The sequence below is a fragment of the Schistocerca nitens genome, chromosome 7, assembly GCF_023898315.1.
Source record: "Schistocerca nitens isolate TAMUIC-IGC-003100 chromosome 7, iqSchNite1.1, whole genome shotgun sequence".
NCBI classification, from domain to species: domain Eukaryota; kingdom Metazoa; phylum Arthropoda; class Insecta; order Orthoptera; family Acrididae; genus Schistocerca; species Schistocerca nitens.
The window spans coordinates 229,776,838-229,798,028 of NC_064620.1; the positions used below are offsets into that span (position 1 = coordinate 229,776,838).

A 21,191-nucleotide genomic window follows, 5' to 3' on the forward strand; every position below is an offset into this window, starting at 1 on the left:
CTTGGTCTCCCTCTACGATTTTTACCCTCCACGCTGCCCTCCAATACTAAATTTGTGATCCCTCGATGCCTCAGAACATGTCCTACCAACCGATCCCTTCTTCTAGTCAAGTTGTGCCACAAACTTCTCTTCTCCCCAATCCTATTCAATACCTCCTCATTAGTTACGTGATCTACCCACCTTATCTTCAGCATTCTTCTGTAGCACCACATTTCGAAAGCTTCTATTCTCTTCTTGTCCAAACTAGTTATCGTCCATGTCTCACTTCCATACATGGCTACACTCCATACAAATACTTTCAGAAACGACTTCCTGACACCTAAATCTATATTCGATGTTAACAAATTTCTCTTCTTGAGAAACGCTTTCCTTGCCATTGCCAGTCTACATTTTAATCCTCTCTACTTCGACCATCATCGGTTATTTTACTCCCTAAATAGCAAAACTCCTTTACTACTTTAAGTGTCTCATTTCCTAATCTAATTCCCTCAGCATCACCCGACTTAATTTGACTACATTCCATTATCCTCGTTTTGCTTTTGTTGATGTTCATCTTATATCCTCCTTTCAAGACACTGTCCATTCCGTTCAACTGCTCTTCCAAGTCCTTTGCTGTCTCTGACAGAATTACAATGTCATCGGCGAACCTCAAAGTTTTTACTTCTTCTCCATGAATTTTAATTCCTACTCCGAATTTAGACTCTCACTGTAATATCGAACGTGTTAGTTTACACTCATAAAGCTTTTTAACAACGAGAAGTATGACAACTTACTGACCGTTTTTATGGCAGTCTTTTACATTAGTCTTTTCTACCCCTAATTCTTTTTTACACACAGTGATTACACTTAACTATTATCAGACACTCATCAAACACACACACACACACACACACACACACACACACACCTTACACATTTTTAAATATTATGTTGAGCAGAAGCAGTGATCAAGCAAACATAATGATTTTGGTTTTGGGTTGAAGTTAATTTTGTTGTGTATTAAATTTTTACTTATAATGTAGTTCAAATTGTAATAAATGGTAATTATTGCAAGCAGTTTCAATGTCGTTTTTAGAAAAATTGTACTTTACGTCTTCACAAAGTTGTGTCAGCTGTTCTCGCCTCCCAACGTCTCGCGGATTAAATCTGTGGAGCAGTGGATGTGAATTAATGATGTGAATTAATATTTTTCTCATGACGATTGATCAAAATTGGTTTTGATATTTATTATTCCCCTCGTGGATTTGAACATATAATACAATGTACCGTAGGCAAACGAACCTGACTGTTATCCGCAACAATGCAGTTCAGCAATGTGGACTTTGTTTGCCCACTCTCTGCTGCCGCGCATGCGCGGTTCTCATCCCCCCACGCTTCCTTTCTGCTCTGCCTCTATGTGCAGAAGCACCGTTCTAGGTGATGCGGGCTATAGTAGTATATATAGATACTATCTGTGACATTTATTCCAAACACAGTTGAGCAGTACAGAAGTAATACATTGAAACGTCATGCATGTTGTGACTGTTTTTCATGCATCTCATTGTTTATGGTGTCATATCTGCTGAACTGTATTTATTAAGTAGGTGGTTCTTATTCCCATAGCGATTTTTGCCTGTCACTAGAAGACATGTCTACCAAGTTTGGTTGCAATTGCTCATGTGGTTTAGGAGGGGATGTGGAAAACATATGGTGCGCGCACACACACACACACACACACATTTTTATAAAATTTTTATAATATTTATTGGTTACAGAAGAATTTTAACTCAAAAACTGAAGAAGAAAAAATATAACATCCTAACTAATTATGATAATACATATATGTACATGGTACATAATATTCTTGGACTTTCTCAATTCCTGCTTGTACCTTAAATGCAACTTGATGGAATGATATGTAGAGATGCTACTACACCAGTCTTCATTGTGTGTCTTGGAAGTACTCAAGTCAACACATTTCCAGATAAAACTTCTATAATTACTGATGGAGCAGGATATTACCTCTATTACTGCAATGTAAGACACACAATAACTACTTGAAAATACATGGTTGATCTAAAATGCCACCTTTTTTGTGTTACTAAGCAAGATTCAAGTCCACACAAAATCTGGTTGATTCTGTTTCAATTTGTAATAATGACTAAACAAACTGCGTATTTCCATGCAATGAAAAATTAGATTGCATATTTTCAAACTAAGATACCACTTAAAACTTAAATCTGCAAAAATTATTTGTAGGTTGAAACTGAGAAAACTATACTATTCTACATCAGATTCTTCAGATTGTCTTTGTTCAATACTGGGTCCATCATCATTAAAACTGGAATCCACATTTTTCAGAACTCCAGGTGCAGTAAAGTGCACACACCCCCTAAGCAAAACCTGTAGGAATCATCTCTGGTTAGCTCCTGTGAGCACCAGTTCCTTTGGTTGTTGAGAGTGAGATTAATGAGACGTGTCCACAGCTCCTCCTCCTCCTCCTCCTCCTCCTCCTCTTCTTCTTCTTCTTCTTCTTCTTCTTGTTCTCATGTTATTGCTGCTGCCAGCTGCAGTTGCTTTGTTTGTCTGCATTTCTGTGCAATTTTCTCCTCATCACCCTTCCCCACATATTGCCACACCAAGTCTTTTATCTCCCACATTTTATGTGCCATGATTTTGATGATATTTTTTCATCTCAAGCATTGATATTTTATTTGCTGCATTGTCTACTAGATTCCACAAGTCTACAGCTTTCATTTGTCCTCTACCCTTTTGTAACTGTTGATGTATGCCCTGTCTATGTCCAGATTGTGACACTGGAGAATGATGTGCTCCAGGGTGCCTTCATTGCCACAGCACACAGGCCTGTTGCTTGCCTTTGAGTTCTGTGTATATAGCTGGGATATGGGCCGTGGCCTGTAATAAAGTGAGTCATACCCCTGCTGGGACTGACGTGCCACATCCTGAGCCTGACCTAATGCTTGGGATGTAATTGCGTACCCCATGGCCAGTATCTATAGAATCCCAATTATGCTGCCATTCCTCATTTCTCTAAGTCTTCAACTTGAATTTATTAATTGCTTTAATCCAAGTAATTATATACACATTGTCATTGTGTCCTATTCATAGCCAGTTATGCACTGCTTGGTATCTCATAGTGATATCTAATGAAAAAATTACCAGAATTGCTGCTAACACCTGTGTGGTGTTTGTGCCAGATACCCCACTTACCTGTAGAAGCACCTTTCTCTGCACCTGCCTGAGGATTACAGTGTAACACTGATAGCAAAGTTTATAGGCCCTCGCACTTGCTACAGATACAACTATTCATGCAAGGATTGCATTGAGATATGCCCTCACAGCATGCAGTTGGGGTTTATAATGGACATTTCCTGTGTGACAAATCTTTTGCATTGACAAAATTATTTAATTGGATAGATAAAAAATCTACTCACCAAGCGGCTGCAGAACACACGCATAAAAGAATGTTGTAATTGGCAAGGTTTCGGAGCCAGTGGCTACTTCTTAAGGCAGAAGGGTTGAAGGGGAAGGAAGAAGGGAGAAGGAAAAGGACTGGAGAGGTCTAGGAAAAGGGGTATATTTCAAGAAAGTCACCCAGAACTGCGGGTCAGGGGAGACTTATCATACGGGATGAGAAGGAAAGACTCGTATGATACGAAAAATGATAAAAGGAAAAAATTGGATTGGGAAAGTCATGAAAACAGACAAAATTTTAGAAACTGGGCAAATAGAAAGCAAAAGTCATTGGAGAAAATATAAACTACTTAGCTTGGCAATTAAAGTGATGTAAGAGATGGCAATAAAAGTCGATCAGAGTGGTTTGTCAAAAACAAATGCACAAAAATTTTAAAAAATTATGTATAAACAAGATAAGTGGATGGTGGAAAAGAAAATAGCTGTCAAATTTGTGAATAAATTGGCAAAAGACAATCGAGAGAAGGCCATGCAGTGTAATGAACCGTAAATTGTTGTATGCAAATTTGTAAATAACAATGGAATTGTTGCATGCAAATAAAAATGAACCTGTCTACTGGCACAGAAATCAATATTAGAAAAGATGTAGGGGCAAAGTGTTGATTAATCTTGATGAAACAGATAAATAAATGAATGAATTAACACATAAAGTAGAAAATGGACGACAGTTTGAACAAGACAGATGACAGCAAACTGGCAAGAAGGTTCTGACCCACGGTTCTGGGTGACTTTCCCTAAATCTACCCCTTTTCCTAGACCTCTCCAGTCCTTTCCCTTCACCCATATTCCTTCCCCTTCAACCCTTCTGCCTGAAGAAGGAGCCACTGGCTCCAAAAGATCACCGATTACGACAGTCTTTTATCTGTATGTTCTGCCGCTGCTTGGTGAGTAGATTTTGTATCTATCCAATTGAAAAATCTTGTGCATTGTATTTTGTGCTCCCGAGTTGCATCTTTGACATGCACAAGAAAGTTTCTCTTCTCATCTATTTAAACCCATAAATATCTTGTTGCACTGTTGTGCCAAATGGGAGTTCCATCAATTTTGTTTGGGGAGGGAGGGGGGCGGGGGGTCTTGTCACTGAAAGATATGTTGCTTTATGAGCACCTATAGCTAATTTTTTTGTAGCATACCACAGTTTCAATTGTGTGTGAACACAACTTGCTTTTTGTTCTAATGTAGCCCTGGAGTACTTGCACAGCACCTCCATGACATCACCAGCATAGGCTAAGACTCATCTGCGTAGTGTTGTTTCAAGAGAGGCTCAATCATTATACCCCCAAAAATGGGGCCACATATTGACTTTTGTGGGCAACATTTTGTGATCTTTTTCATAACTTTGTGCTTTCCTACTGGCTACTCTACAGTACACCCTTTACAGTAGTCCAGTAGACTGTTGTAGAGGCATCTGGGCGTCTGGAGCCCCCACAGCCGAGCAAACACATCAGGCCACCACAGATAAGTCAAAAGCTCTTAATGTAGCTGTCATCATTTTACATCTATAAAGTGCATTCGAAACAAAACAAGCTGAAGGCTGTCAAATGAAAACTTTGGAAGAATTGTAGTGTCATAGCCTCTGGAAGAAGGTGCATTCTCTATAAGAGCACTGAGGTCCCATACTCACTGCTAAAGGGATACAGGCGCACACCCACATGATGACAGAGCAAGCACATACAGGGTGTTACAAAAAGGTACGGCCAAACTTTCAGGAAACATTCCTCACACACAAAGAAAGAAAATATGTTATGTGCACATGTGTCCGGAAATGCTTACTTTCCATGTTAGAGCTCATTTTATTACTTCTCTTCAAATCACATTACTCATGGAATGGAAACACACAGCAACAGAATGTACCAGCGTGACTTCAAACACTTCGTTACAGGAAATGTTCAAAATGTCCTCTGTTAGTGAGGATACATGCATCCACCCTCCATCGCATGGAATCCCTGATGTGCTGATGCAGCCCTGGAGAATGGCGTATTGTATCACAGCCGTCTACAATACGAGCACGAAGAGTCTCTACATTTGGTACCGGGGTTGCGTAGACAAGAGCTTTCAAATGCCCCCATAAATGAAAGTCAAGAGGGTTGAGGTCAGGAGAGCGTGGAGGCCATGGAATTGGTCCGCCTCTACCAATCCATCGGTCACCGAATCTGTTGTTGAGAAGCGTACGAACACTTCAACTGAAATGTGCAGGAGCTCCATCGTGCATGAAACACATGTTGTGTCGTACTTGTAAAGGCACATGTTCTAGCAGCACAGGTAGAGTATCCCATATGAAATCATGATAATGTGCTCCATTGAGCTTAGGTGGAAGAACATGGGGCCAATCAAGACATCACCAACAATGCCTGCCCAAACATTCACAGAAAATCTGTGTTGATGACGTGATTGCACAATTGTGTGCGGATTCTTGTCAGCCCACACGTATTGACTGTGAAAATTTACAATTTGATCACGCTGGAATGAAGCCTCATCCGTAAAGAGAACATTTGCACTGAAATGAGGATTGACACATTGTTGGATGAACCATTCGCAGAAGTGTACCCGTGGAGGCCAATCAGCTGCTGATAGTGCCTGCACACGCTGTACATGGTACGGAAACAACTGGTTCTCCCGTAGCACTCTCCATACAGTGACGTGGTCAACGTTACCTTGTACAGCAGCAACTTCTATGATGCTGACATTAGGGTTATCGTCAACTGCACGAAGAATTGCCTCATTCACTGCAGGTGTTCTCGTCATTCTAGGTCTTCCCCAGTTGCGAGTCATAGACTGGAATGTTCCGTGCTCCCTAAGACGCCGATCAATTGATTCGAACGTCTTCCTGTCAGGACACCTTTGTTCTGGAAATCTGTCTCGATACAAACATACTGCGCCACGGCTATTGCCCCGTGCTAATCCATACATCAAATGGGCATCTGCCAACTCCGCATTTGCAAACATTGCACTTACCGCAAAACCACGTTCGTGATGAACACTAACCTGTTGATGCTAGATACTGATGTGCTTGATGCTAGTACTGTAGAGCAATGAGTCGCATGTCAACACAAGCACCGAAGTCAACATTACCTTCCTTCAGTTGGGCCAACTGGCGGTGAATCGAGGAAGTACAGTACATACTGACGAAACTAAAATGAGCTCTAACATGGAAATTAAGCGTTTCTGGACACTTGTCCACATAACATCTTTTCTTTATTTGTGTGTGAGGAATGTTTCCTGAAAGTTTGGCCGTACCTTTTTGTAACACCGTGTATATGCGTTGGCCATCCACTGCACCCAGTCATGCTGAAAAGGTGAAATGGAGGCTTCAAAAGAAGAGCAAAGGTGTGTAGTGCAATACCTGACAGTGGAAGGAATGAGGGAAACAAATATTCATTGAAGAGTGGCACAAGTGTACAGAGAGCACTGGCATGTCCATTGCAAAGCTCAAGGCATGGTACAGATGTTTCAGGGAAGGACAGATGTAGTTGGCTGGTGATCCACAGTCTGGAATGCCACACCGCATTACAGATGCTATTGTCGGTAACAGCTGTTGTCACAGAGCTCAGATTGAGTGTTGGCATTGCAACAGACTTGTAGTGCTCCTCATACATATGTGGTATTCTTCAATGAGATGAGAGTTTCTTTGACAAATTGCATGTGTGTGTTTCTTGCAGAATCCATACCCCTCAGATTTTGTAGCAGTAACATATTCTACAATTTTCTCTTTTAATCTTGCTCAAATACATTTTTGATCAGATGATGAGTTAAGATAAAGCTGATATTTTCAGTTTTCCCAGCATTTATGATTAGTTTATGTATGTTGCACTACTCTGGATTTATTGGCATAGAGTTTTCTGCTGTTAACTGCAAACCTTCTAGCCTAGATCCAGAGAGAAATAAACTAATATGTCAGCAAATAGAACACAGTGTTGGGGGCTCATCTGTTGAAAGAGGTCACTCGCATAATAATAATAATAATAATAATAATAATAATAAAAACAAAAAAAAGTGTCCTGGGTTGTATGCTGAGAAACTCCAAATCTTTGACATTGTTATGTCAAGGAATATCAAGGAGTCTGAAGAGCTACTATTGTGAAGAGTAGTGTAACATCAAAGTTCATGAGCAGATCGTCCCTTTATAGACACATGTCCTTAAGTACTTTCACAAAATCAGCCAAGTTCTTCGCATAATGATTGCAGTGTTCCACAAGCATATTTTGGGAAGTCCTGTGGTAGAATTGAGCTCTTCAACAGTAGCACAGTTTTCCTGGTCATTGTCAAGGTTGGATTCTTCTTGAGCTTCTTCTAGACTGTGCCCTTTAGCACCAAGCCAATTTTATACTGGTAATCATTGTTGTGTATCAACATTGTTGCATTCCCATCGTCTGCTGGAAGGCCCATAATGTCGGCATCATCTCTCAGTGATTGGAGAGCCTCCCATTCCAGTGCAATCATGTTCAGTTTCGGAAGTCAGGGCTTGTCAATGACGCTGCAGGTTTCCCTTGTCAGATCTCTATTGCTTCCTCCACACCACTAATAATGTCTTATTTAGGTATGGTCCTCAGGAAGGGTGTGAATTCAGCCTTTTTGTGAGGGCTGAAGTTGTAACTGAATCTAGTAATTTCTCTGTCAAATTTGCCATGCCTCTGGGGTTATTCAGTTCCTTGTTAATTATCTGAGCTCCAGACAGTCTGTCAGATTTTCCAAGCAGTTTCATGGCAGCATATCATTTCTGTACTTTACTATTGGCATAAGAGCTGCAGTCCACCAGTCATTCCCAAATATGTACTCATAGTGCCCTTGCCATATGTAGTTGGTTGGAGAACAGGGTATGCACATTCTTGCCCAGCTCTTAATGTGGAGCGAATACGTTCCCTCACTATGTCCTTGCCAATTTGTTGTAATATTTGGTCGTCTTCTTCGATTTCACTGGGTATCAAAATTCCATGGACCGTGGTAGTATGTTCTCATTTTGACACTATTGAAGGCAAGCTGATGTGCTGAGAAGTTGCAGTATCCTGCTGTAATCTTTCTTCAGCTGTTTGAAGCTGCAGAACATCTCCACTTAGAGGTGCCATTTGTTTGAAGGTGGATTTATTCAGCATTTTCAGGTTTGCAGCTGAGTGGCAGTTTTAAAATGCCGTGATGTTTCAAAGAGTGTCGTACTCATCATCTTCTGGCAAACTGTCAAGATATTGTGAATGTTGCAATACTTGTAATAGCATTTCGCTATTCCGCCTGGCTGCAGGTGCCTGGTTATCGTCCAGCCAATGGGCAGGAAGGGTGATGAGAATGTAGTGGTGGGGGAAACAGGTGTGCCGGTGCCCAAACCTCAGGGCATTCCTGATGTAGCTTGGATGCTGGATGGTATTGGCCATGTTAGTGGCAATATCATGATAGTTTGCCAAGCACTGTCCAGCATGCAAGACACATCTGAAATTGCCAGACAGAGATTTGAGCAGTGTCTTGGTACACCTCACTCCCTCCCCTCGCACTGGCTGGTCAGTACCCAGCTGCACACAGCTCAGTAAAGGGGGAAAATCACTAATATAAACGTAATGACATCTGCAGTATCTCGATACTTTGCCATAAGATGAGAAGTATGACACTCTAAAGAATGTCACGGCACATTAACACTGCCACCCGCCTGGAAACCCAAGAGCTTTTCATCAAGAAATGAGGAGGTTCTCCACAGTGACGGTAGGAACATGTGTAAAACACTGACAAGAAGGAGATAAATAAATAAATAAAACAGAAGCACAAGCAGATAAAAGAAAACTCCTAGAAAATAAGTCCACTTAAAAGACATGAGATGTGAAGAACCAAATACATTCTAACCCTCTCCTTGTAGTGTACCAGATCGCAACTACTCTTAACTGATCATAACTTCCTGGAGGAACAATATGAGGAAGATTTCTATGAGGAAGTTAAAAATAAAGTTCAAAATAGGCCCAAAGCGTAAACAAACAGATAATAATATCCATGAAGTCACACCAAGGGTTTGCCTTTCGCTGCTGCAAAGGCAAAGAGTCTATATTCACTTCAAGTCCTTATACCTTAAAGACCTTGTAGCTGTTCAAAATTTTTCAATTTCTTGGGCCTAGGTCATCCACCAAAATTCTGCAATAAAGAATAAATCCATGAAAATTGTGCCAAACCATGCCACAAGAAATCAGAATGCCGAGAGGAAGTCACAGTTGGATGCATACCATGGAAATGTAGAAACAGGATATATGCAAAAGCAGAGGGACCCATTTGCTCCACTTACAAGCAGTTGCACAAAAGGCAAATAGAGTGCAATAAATTTGACATCACTGATGATTTTCACAAAAGTGTAATACAAATACAATGGTCAGACATTAACCCCTTCTTTAAACACAGATATGGATTTGCAAATAAATAATATTTGCAGGCACAAACATAAGTCTCCATCGGCTAGAACAAGAGATTGGCGGCTTGTTTTATTTGGTGACAACAGACAGGTATAGCATAATTAACATATCAGGAAACGGATTATCTTCCATTGCTGCAGATATGTGGCATAATACATCAAAGCTATTTAATCATCACTGATCATGTTGATGACCTGTGTACGGGCTACATTGACTACCAGAAAACTAGGCAGATAAAAGACATGTTCCAGTGGGCAGTCTTCAGATCAGACTTGTACGAGTGGAGGGCATTTTCCACCAGTATAGTGGAGAATGTAATAAAAAAATTAAAAAAACATCGTGAATGCATACCCTAGGGCACATCAGTGGTACCTGCACGCATTCATATCATGAACCGAGAAACAAGAAACAGGAGACATATTGACACACCAGTACAAGAAACACAAAAAGATCAAGACTAGCAAATAGTTCATTAGGTCAAAACACATTGTTAAAATTACAGCCAGAATATGAGCCAGAATATGACTCTAGCAAATGCAAACTATACATAGAACCCATACAATTTTCGTATGCTAGCAGGATGCACAGAACAGGCAAACAAAGAAATAACCACAAAGAAAAGACTGAGTTGCCAAATAACCATGACAAATAGTAGTCCAGTAACGTGGACATCGAAAGCCCAAAGCAAAATGCAATCAGTCTAACAACGGAAAATCAAGGATGGAATAATTACAATATGAAAAGAATAGTTGCTACTCAACACGTAACAAAAATGCTGATCACAGATAGGCAAAACAAAAAGAATGTCAAACAAAGCTTTTGGCCAAACAGGCCTTCATTAGAATAGGCAACTCGTGCACCAATGGCCACAGTCTCTAGCTGCCGACGCTTGAATGTTTGGCCATGCCAGCCAGAGACTGTGGTCACGTGTGCATCAGTTGCATTTGTGTGTGTGTGTGTGTGTGTGTGTGTGTGTGTGTGTGTGTTATCTTTTCTGATGAAGGCCTGTTTGACTGAAAGCGTTGTTTGACGGTCTTTTTGATGTACCTATCTGCGACTCAGCATCTCCACTATGTGTTGAGTAGCAGCTATCCTTTTCATAATATTCTTACAGTCAATTTAACGAATAATATGGTTACAAATACTTCATCCACAAACAATTCCCAGTGTACACTAATATGGGAATGCGAATGTCAAGATATATATGTCACAGGACACAGGCAGAAGCCCCAAACTGTGCATTGACAATGTAATTGATTGTGATGATCTTGAGGATAATTTATGGATATTTTTCAGACTGGTCTGTGCCACGTGATATGCTTCAATTTCCCGAGGGGGGAGGGGGGGGTATATTTCCTGACAATGGACCAGGCAGACAGAATGAACATTTTGAGATCTGCAGACTCTTAGGGGCAGCAGGTGTATGAAGAGCAGGGGGCTTACAGGTGTTCAGAGCAGGGGGCTTAAACCTTGATAAAGTTTATAAAGATTTCATTAGAGCTCATGGGTGCATTTATTTCAGCCCTAAATAGACAACACACAAGTGCTTTTCCATTACTAAATACCAGCTGTGAAGATCACACAATTAAACTGCAATAGGAGCACTTCAGTTGGTGTTGAAATGGGTAGACTCCTGAACAAGGTGCAGACAGATATTCAGGCCTTCCCAAACATCTCACAACAATTACTGGGACCCAAGATGCCAAGGCTGCTATTTTAATAACAAATGTGAATTACACAGTTACAAGAATAACACAACTCTGTTCTGAACATAAAGCCACAGCACCGAGCGAGGTGGCGCAGTGGTTAGCACACTGGACTCGCATTCGGGAGGACGACGGTTCAATCCCGTCTCCGGCCATCCTGATTTAGGTTTTCCGTGATTTCCCTAAATCGTTTCAGGCAAATGCCGGGATGGTTCCTTTGAAAGGGCACGGCCGATTTCCTTCCCAATCCTTCCCTAACCAGAGCTTGCGCTCCGTCTCTAATGACCTCGTTGTCGACGGGACGTTAAACACTAACCACCACCATAAAGCCACAGCAGAAATTATGCATGGACAGGAATCTTGGATTATCACATCCATGTATGCACAGTATTCCTATGATGCAGAGCCTTTCACTGGTCAAATATAGTATAATTTTCCCAGGACAAAAAACTTCTCTTACTTTATGACATCAACACATGGTCGTTGCTATGGCATACAGACAGAACAAACAAAAGGGGCAAATCGTAGTTGGTGCATTAAGTGAATGCAGCACGTCCCGATAGTACCATTAAGTAACAGTTTGTTCTTGTGGTATGAATTCATGATGAACTAATCCTTCAAAGTCAAAGATAACTTTCAGCATGGCTTTGACATCCAACCTGACCTGATGAGATTTTTCTGGTCTGAGCTTTTTCTGATATTGGAGAACCTTTCCAGACCCTTTTGTGAAGATTGAAACTTGGTTTCAACGTCATAACCGTAGACCCACGTCCCATGACCAGTTGTGATTCTCTTAAGGAACATCTCATTCTCATTTGCGCGATCCAAAAGCTCTTCACAGATTGCGAGGTGAAAGACATTCTGGTCTTGACTCATGAGCTGTGGGACAAACTTGGTGACAACATGATGCATTCCAAGACGCTGTGTCAGGATTTCATGACATGATCCAATTGAAATGTTATATTCTTTTATTTTTAGAATAGTCAGCAAATTCTTGGAAACTGTGTGTCCGTTACAAGAGTACTGCAGAGATCTGTTTTTTCCACTGGAAATTTTAATGACTTTTGTTACTCATTCTTTTTTGCAGCTTTTACTGCTTTTTCCATCTCTTTGCATAGTAACTGTGCTTTGTGGTCAAAGCTCAGAATATTGCTAGTGAAGGCATAGTTTGTACCTCAGACAGATATGTCGTCAGTTGTGGAATTTGTTTCTGCTGTTGAAATTGGTGGAAAATGTATTGTGGGAATGGATTAAAAACTTTTGTCATGGTTATTAAAGCATCTATACTATTACTGTCTTTTGTAAAAACAATGGTAGTTGCCAAAATGCTTTGTCTTAATATGTAACGGGCTGAGTCTGTGCAGCACAAAAATAGACATATTATCGCTTGGTGCTGCATATATGTCAGTGATTATGAAGTTAAATCCTCAATGAAATTTGCCTCCTCTTTCGCAAAAATAACAGTACAACCATGTGTGGATGACTCCCTGCTACAGTGCCTCACTACTTTAAGTCTTGCTATTGAGGTTACCAGTAATTTTGTATCATTGGGATGTAACCAGTTTTTTTATGAAAATGAGGAGGAGGAGGAGGGGGGGGGGGAGGGGGAGAGAGAGAGAGAGAGAGAGAGAGAGAGAGAGAGAGAGAGAGAGAGTTCCCTAATGCATTAAAGTGAAGCCCATAAGCAGTATCTATTAATCTCAAAATATTCATAAATCTGATTGAGACACTGACATCACAATTACATAAAAGTTTTTGCATTCCATGTCATGTAGTTCTAACTGTCTAAAGAGTATCTGCATCAGTATTCACATTTAGCCAACTGTCCAACAAATTGCATGTTGTTCGTTATGTGTAAACTTTTCACTGAATGAGCTGTCCACCCCTGGTAGCTGAGTGGTCAGCATGACAGAATGTCAATCCTAAGGTCCTAGGTTTGATTCCCGGCTGGGGCGGAGATTTTCTCTGCTCAGGGACTTGGTGTTGTGTTGTCCTCATCAAAATCATTTCATCCCCATCAACGCGCAAGTCGCCAAAGTGACGTCAAATCGAAAGACTTGCACCCGACGAACTGTATACCCGATGGGAGGCCCTAGTCACAAGACATTTACATTTTACTGAATGAGCTTCAGTGGTAGGCATCTAATTCGAAGTGAGCATATATTATAGGGCTAAAATTTTTCCACTGCAGTTTTTAGTTTCATTCACAATAATGTGTACCATTGGAAGATCATTGTGGAGTACAAACATGATAATGTGGTGCTTGAAAAGACTAAATGTTGCTATCTGATCATAGGTACCATATAAACCACATGGAGGTTATAGTGTGTGAATCTGAAAATTTCATAAAAATTTTAAAGCTGGTTATAGCCTATATTACTGTAAAATTAGATTGATCTCCATGTCATTTGTGTTTTCTGACATATATCCTGATAAGAGTCCTGTCATCTTTGTGTTGCAGGTGTGCAGAACAGCCGGGCTGACCAGTACCTCGAGCTGGTGAAGAAGGTGGGCATTGAGCTGAGGGCGCTCCTGGCCAGTGTGGATGTGCTCGTGCCACATTTCCCCGTCTCTGCTCATCGTGAGGTAAGAGGTCCATAAATTTGAGGAGATTATGTAAAAGGCTAATAGCCTTGTAAGACACAGATAAAGGGCACAGGAGCTGAACTCAAAAATCCTTGGGAAACCAAAGTGTCGGACTGAATGATTCCTTTGGAACCTGAAGACAGTTAAATGGAGAGAGATAGAGCAGAGTAATGTGGGAGAAAGTGAGGAATGAAGGAAAAGGAAATATTAAAAATGAAATCCTGGTGGCTGATGAAATTTGAGTAGAAGGCTTAATAAAAAAACAAACCTTGTGCCTCAGAGATTTGCATTGGAGGATTGGCATTCAAACCCAGTTTAGCCATCACAATTCACATTTTCCATTGTTTTCAAAAATCACATTGGACACCTTTTGGTATGAAATTTCAAAAGCCCTGTCCACTTCCTTTCTTACCTTTATTTAGCTAGTCTAGCGTTGCTTTTGGTATCAACTTTCTGGTGATGGTGGGATCATAATTTCTAATCTTTCATTTTTTCTCAAAGCGTTGGGGTATTTGATGAAATATCACATGTTGTGTAAGGTTAATCTTGACCCTTATTGATGTTATTCATAATAGGATATTCTTTCAAATATAATATATTGAAGTATGTTCTATGAAACTCTTGTCCAAGTATGAGAGGGCAGCTTTTGTACTCATGGAACAGTTCAGAAATAAAGAAAGTGTTATTACTGTCCTTAAAAGAGTGTGCACTCGGGGAAAACACTGCTTTACAGTAGCATAGTAACACTTCATTGAGATTGGTTATGAGTATGTGATGTTAATGTAAAGAAGAACATAATACAAATCTGGTAAAGTCATTGAGGTAGGATTCAAGTCAAGGGAACATGATGGACATTACATTTAAAATGGACATTGATACTCATTGCACACTATATCCATTTGTATACATGTTCACTATCAAGCTCATTACTGTGTATTCAAAATCTTTCAACATGATTTTTGAACAGTTGTACTACCAAATTGCCCCAGATATCATGTTCTCTCTAGATGTATCAGGATATCTTAACTGATGGGCTTGTTGTGTTGATCACTGTATTCACTAAGAAACCAGTATTCATTTTTATAATTAAAAAACTCTGGTTTTGAGAGGATAGGTCATAATGATTATAACTAAGAAATATTTACTGGAAGTGTATAATGTAGTGGTGAATAATGTGCTTACCAATTGAATATTGGGTACTACTTCTGCATGTCATCTGTTACCATTCATTCTAACGATATGTTAGTGGTAATGCCAATAGGAGGTACCAAACGGAAGACAAAACATGTTTGCTGATGATGGAAGGAGTAAAGGTGACCAACCACCATACAGTTGAGATGTTTAGCTGTCCACAGGCAAATAAATGAGACCAGAATTGATGCTAAATTTCTGAGAGTCATTTGCCTAAATGCCCAAAGTAAAAGGAAGTTGGCTATCTATATTATCATCTCTTACACTTTTGGATGTCTCACATGTCCCTGTTTTCATCAGTTCTTCGAATTGTTTATTTATGAGCTACAGCTGGTAGGTGTTGGATGGGGAGCATTTGTTTATGTAGTGTAGAATTCCAGCAGTGCTTACAAATCTTCTTATGTCCACACAGCATGGCACAAACTTTTAATTTTTTCCTTCTGTTGGGGTAATGGATTATCACATTTTGTATTTCGTAGATGGTTTTGACTGTGTGAAGAAACATTTTTGCCATTGTGCTTATAATGATTTCTGCAGAAGTTGTATTTTTTGAACCCAGTAGTATTATACTGAGGTGTTTTTTTTTTTTAAGGTCGAGATGGCGCATAAGGTATTGAGCAAGGACATGGGTGAGCTGGTGAGTGCGATGCGGCTGGCACAGAACTACAGTGCTACTACGCTCGATGCCGAGTACCGTAGGTAAGTGTTGATGACTGTTTCTCATGAGTGTTTTTGCCTTCTTACATTCTTCTATACAGCAGCAGCAGCAGCAGCAGCAGGAGTAGTAGTAGTAGTAGTAGTAGTTGTTGTTGTTGTCTATAATCCAAAGCCTGGTTTAGCGCAACTTTCCACACTAGTCTATCTTGATCCTGTGTTATAAGCAAGTCCCTTCATCTCCAAATAACTACTGCAACCTTCATGCATTTGAACCTGTTTACTGTAGTCAAACCTTAATATCCTTCTATAAAAGCCTCCCCCCCCCCCCCCCGCACCCTCACTCGCCTTTCACACACACACACACACACGCACACACACACACACACACACACACACACACACACACACACACACACACACACTCTCTCTCTCTCTCTCTCTCCCTCCCTCCCTCCCTCCCTCCATCTATAAAAGCCTCCCTCCCCCACCCCACCCTCACTCGCCTTTCACACACACACACACACACACACACACACACACACTCTCTCTCTCTCTCTCTCTCTCTCTCTCTCTCTCTCTCTCCCTCCCTCCCTCCATTAACAAGGTGATGATTCCTTGATGCCTCAGGATGTGCCCTACTAACCAATTGTTGTGCCATAAATTCCTTTTTTCTCCTACTCGATTCAGTACCTCCACATTAGTTACTCGATCTACCCATGTAATCTTAGCCATTCTTCTGTAGCATCAGATATCAAAAGCTTCTGTTTCTTTTTGCCTGAACTGCTTATTGTCTACATTTCACATCTGTACAAGGCTACACTTCTTACAACTTTCTTCAGAAAACACTTCCTAAATTAATTTAAATATATTAGACAACTAGCAACCCGGCCTGGCTCAGCACAGGTAGCGTTAAGTATCTATGGCCAGATGACGTATGTAGCCTAGCACATTTTGTTTGTGGGCCACAGCACAATTTATGAATATATTTCAGAGAACAGTGTTAAATAACTGAATATCATCGCTCTCATGTAACTTGTGGGATGTAAGCAGCACACAGTTGGAAAATTGTCTGTATGCATGAATGTTATGTGTTCTGTAATGAATTGGCATTTGGAGTGACATCCCATGTTGTTATGGGAGCACATTATGATGTAAGTAATATGTTTACAACCAAAACACACAGAAAAAAGTCTTTTGCTAAGGAACGAGTTATTTTGAACGTGTCGTTGTGTTTATGCATTCAAAATGCCCTTAAGGTTCTGAGAGTCTCATATAAGCTCAGTTCTTGTCCGGAATTGACCATTTTGCTCAAGTATGCTGAACATGGATAATTCTGTTCCGTGTCGTGAAATCAACCACTGATTTTGGCAGTCAACTGAGCCCTGGTGAAGGCAGGAGCAGTTTACACTGGACTCTTAATGTGCCTCAAGTACGGGGAAAAAGAAAATTAAATCGCGTAGAAATAAGGCAGACCAAATAAAAAGTTCTGCTTGAAATATCCAAATTCCAAAGTCTACAGTTAACTGTGCTCATATGCCAACACAAAAATTTGAGTTCGGTGTACCCAGCAGGTGGTACGAGGTCAAGCAATTCCATAATTGCAGTATTCAGAAACTGATGTTAAATTGTTCCAGTTTAGTATGCTGCTAGAAGAACATGTCATATGTGGTGATTACTAAACATTACTGGCCAAATGTTCTTGGAAAGCTGACAGTACTCTGCCCATTGTTACTGATTCTTTTTTTTTTATATCTTGATTAAGTAAATATCTGGTGGCACATCAAACTACACTCATGTTCAGAGGAGAAAAAAACAGAACACCTTCAATGAATAGAGATAGGATGTTCATATTCACAAGACATGAACATTAATGTATTCTGCAGTAACGGTTAGCATTTCAGTCACGTCGGTTCAGCATGTGTGCTGTTGCCTAGTAGGCACAGAGTCCGCCATGGCCATCATAAGTTATTCCACGTGTGATGGCATAGACACTTATAAAGTGTGAATGGCATCCTGTGGTGTAACCATTCATGCTGCACTGACCTAGTTACAAAGTTCATCTGTGGTGGTCGACATTGGGTCGCAGCACTGCATCTGTCATTTCACCGTATCCCATACATTTGCAATTGACAACAAGTCTGGTGATCTGGCAGCCGAGGGCAAAAGGCTGACATCCTTTGAGACCAGGGAGGCACGTGTTCATGCAACAGCATGTGGTCGTGCATTACCTTGCTGAAAAATGATGTCTGGGGTGTTGTGCAGGCTACGAGTTGCAGAATGCCATTCACGTAGGTCACACTGGTCACAGTGGCCTGGACATGCATGTGGTTGTACCCAGTAGCACCCCACACCACAAGGCCTTCAGCTGGCAATGTATGTCTTTTGAGAATGCAGTCGCTGTAGTGCTCTCCCTGTCTGTGACGAACCAAAAAAAAATTTCAAACAAACAAACCAGGATTTGTCCAAAAACATTATCTGATGCCATTCTTATCCCAAGTAATGTCATTCCGTACACCATTGCTATCTACCATGTTTCTGCACATTCATTGAGGGCAAGCGGAGAAATGGTCAACATGCACATAACACGTTCCATTATAAACAGTGATGGACTGTCACCGCTGATAGTGTATGATGGGTTACACTGTTCCACTGTTGTGCCAGAGCCGAGGAGGGTGCAGATCTGTCCTGAAATGTCATTCGGACGAGGCATCGATCTACTGGGGTAGGGGGGGGGGGGATCTGGGTGATGCAATCAGACTCACTGATTTGAAGGTGTGGTTTGCGCATATGTCTGTGCGGCTTCCTGCACATCTGCTCAACTCACACCAATCCATTACCTTTGGTTTATAGCAAAAACGAGAGCCGCAGCCACATTTTACTGGGCGTCATATCGATTCGTGGGAGGCCATAGAGCATGACAAGATAGGTCAGGTTACACCACCCAGAACCCCCCTCCCTGAGAAGATTGACACCTCATCCGAATGACACTGTTTACGCACACCTGACTCGATTATAAACAGTTATTTGAATGAGTTAACTTGAGAGAATTTGTGGACTGACTTGGTTCAAATATTGATCATTTCTGCAGAACATACTAATGTACATGTCCTTTGAATATGAACATCCTATCTCTAGTCATTCAAGAAGTTCTGTTTTTTCTGAACATGACCTTACATGAAATAAGAGTTTAGTGAAAACCAGACAAATTTATTCAGCTGTTGTTAGATCTTACTTGACTGAAGTCCTGGACAGTAATAATCTATTAAAAATCTTTTTACACAGATCAACCCTTTCATGGAATCTTAATCACTGTTGTGGAGCCTTCGGATCTCAGAGGTTGTTTGTCCAGTGCACTGGAAACTCCTGACCGGCGTGTGTTGTACACTCTGCTAGTTGATTCCATGAAAAGCTACATCTGTAACATTCCTTTTCCTTTGTTTAGTGGCAAATCAATGCTGCTTGTATCATCAAACCTTTGCTGTATGTAGTATCATAGTCAGGTTTATCTGTTTTTATTTTTGTGTTAATACTTCAATCTAAATTGTACAATTGTTACATCCATAACCATGGAATGACCCTGCCGTATTATGTGGCTGCAGCTTGTCACTGCAAAAACTCTGTAGCACAAACTAACACTCGCAGAAAAACAGTACCTAATTTTGTTTACCATGCTGGTGGAGTTTAGTAAAGAAGTAATATATTGACACTCATGCCTGATGCTGTAATTTAATTGTGTGAACAGTGAAAATACAGTAAGTGATAAACTTTTTTCCTTTATCAGTTTGTATGGGGTGTCTGTTATAAAATTTTTTGTAGAGGTTTGAAATGATGTGTAAAGCTTGTTAGCAGTCACCAAGTGCTCTCATTCTCAAATAGTGGATGAATATAGTCTGAGTAATTTGTGCGCTGTGTTAGGCTGCCTCTAGATGTATACGTAAGTTATAGCTGTAATACTGAATTTATTGTGTTAAACATTCAACATAAGATTGTTGCTCTTAATGAGTAAAATTTGACAGCATTTTAAATTTGGTCAGTAACAGTATGAAATATTAAAAATAAAAATTTTTGTTACCCCTGAAAGCCATTAAAAAGCCAATCTGTAGCTGGGTTAGTCATTTAGTAATACAGATAACAATAAACTTTTTTAAAATTTAAGTTGTATACGCACACCTCACTTGATTATAACCAGTTATTTGAACGAACTAACTTGAGAGTATTTGTCTAATGATGTAATGAAAATACCTTTTTGTCATTACAAAACCTTTGTAGTTGACATCTAACAGTTGGTTCTTATTATACCAGATGTGACTGTCTGCTGACTGAAAAAATGGATAGCACAACAGAAGTAGATCTAATCTGTGAATAAAATATGTATGGCAGGTAGAATTATTAGCATTCTGATGAAGAAACCACTTCACAAATTCCATGTAAAGTTTCTAATTGGGTTACCATAGTGCTTGCATCACATATGGATAGTACTCATACAGTATCCTCCAAGCTGTTTTGTAATATATGCCCACATAGCTTTCCGCATCAAGTGTGTTGGTTTAAGTTGTTCTGCTAAACCTTGTATCATGACTGCCTCGAAAACCAGTGTTACAATTTATGATTTCCACTCCTTCTGTGCTATAGATGAAGATTCTTTGTTTCTTAAATGTGTCAAAGTGCAGTGCAGATCCTATAGGGTATGTGCCTTCTGTTAGGAATCTGATTCTTTTAGGTATGCCAAGTGTATGTGATGTGAACCTTCACCTGAAGTAATACAAAATAATGTCAATGAACTCAAACTGTCAGCAATCCATGCTAGATCCAGAACCTCACATGTAAACAGTAATAACCTCTTAGGCAGACTGGATACTTTGAAGGAGAACCGCAAACTACCTTGAATTGACTGGACAGGTTGCGTTCTGTGACCAATGTGCCTCACTCATGTGTTTGGGTAAGATAGCATTTTTTGTCACAAAGTAAAACTCTGCATAGCCTGTTGTTGTTCAATATATGTCGGAGGGATCCCAAAACATTCTCTATGTGCGTTTCTTCAATCTGAATTTAGAATTTTAATTAGTGCCTCACAGTGAACTAAGTAAGTGCTGAAACCGGTACGGTACCTCCACATACTATTTTTGAACATCATCTCATTTCTGGCAAGATTGGCAAACAGTAGAGATCACAATGGTGAAACTGCATAGTTTTCCAGTAG

The 21,191-nt window shown here is 40.3% G+C and overlaps 1 protein-coding gene across 7 annotated transcripts in view; it reads left to right on the plus strand.

Moving 5' to 3' along the window:
- Positions 1-21,191, plus strand: part of LOC126194700 (focal adhesion kinase 1) — a 775,803-nt gene that overhangs the window by 752,288 nt on the left and 2,324 nt on the right. For all 7 annotated transcript variants that reach the window (XM_049932927.1, XM_049932928.1, XM_049932925.1 and 4 more), the window contains 2 exons: positions 14,019-14,143; positions 15,927-16,033. In XM_049932927.1, coding sequence (XP_049788884.1) covers positions 14,019-14,143; positions 15,927-16,033 — 232 coding nt within the window. The remainder of the gene's footprint in view (positions 1-14,018; positions 14,144-15,926; positions 16,034-21,191) is intronic.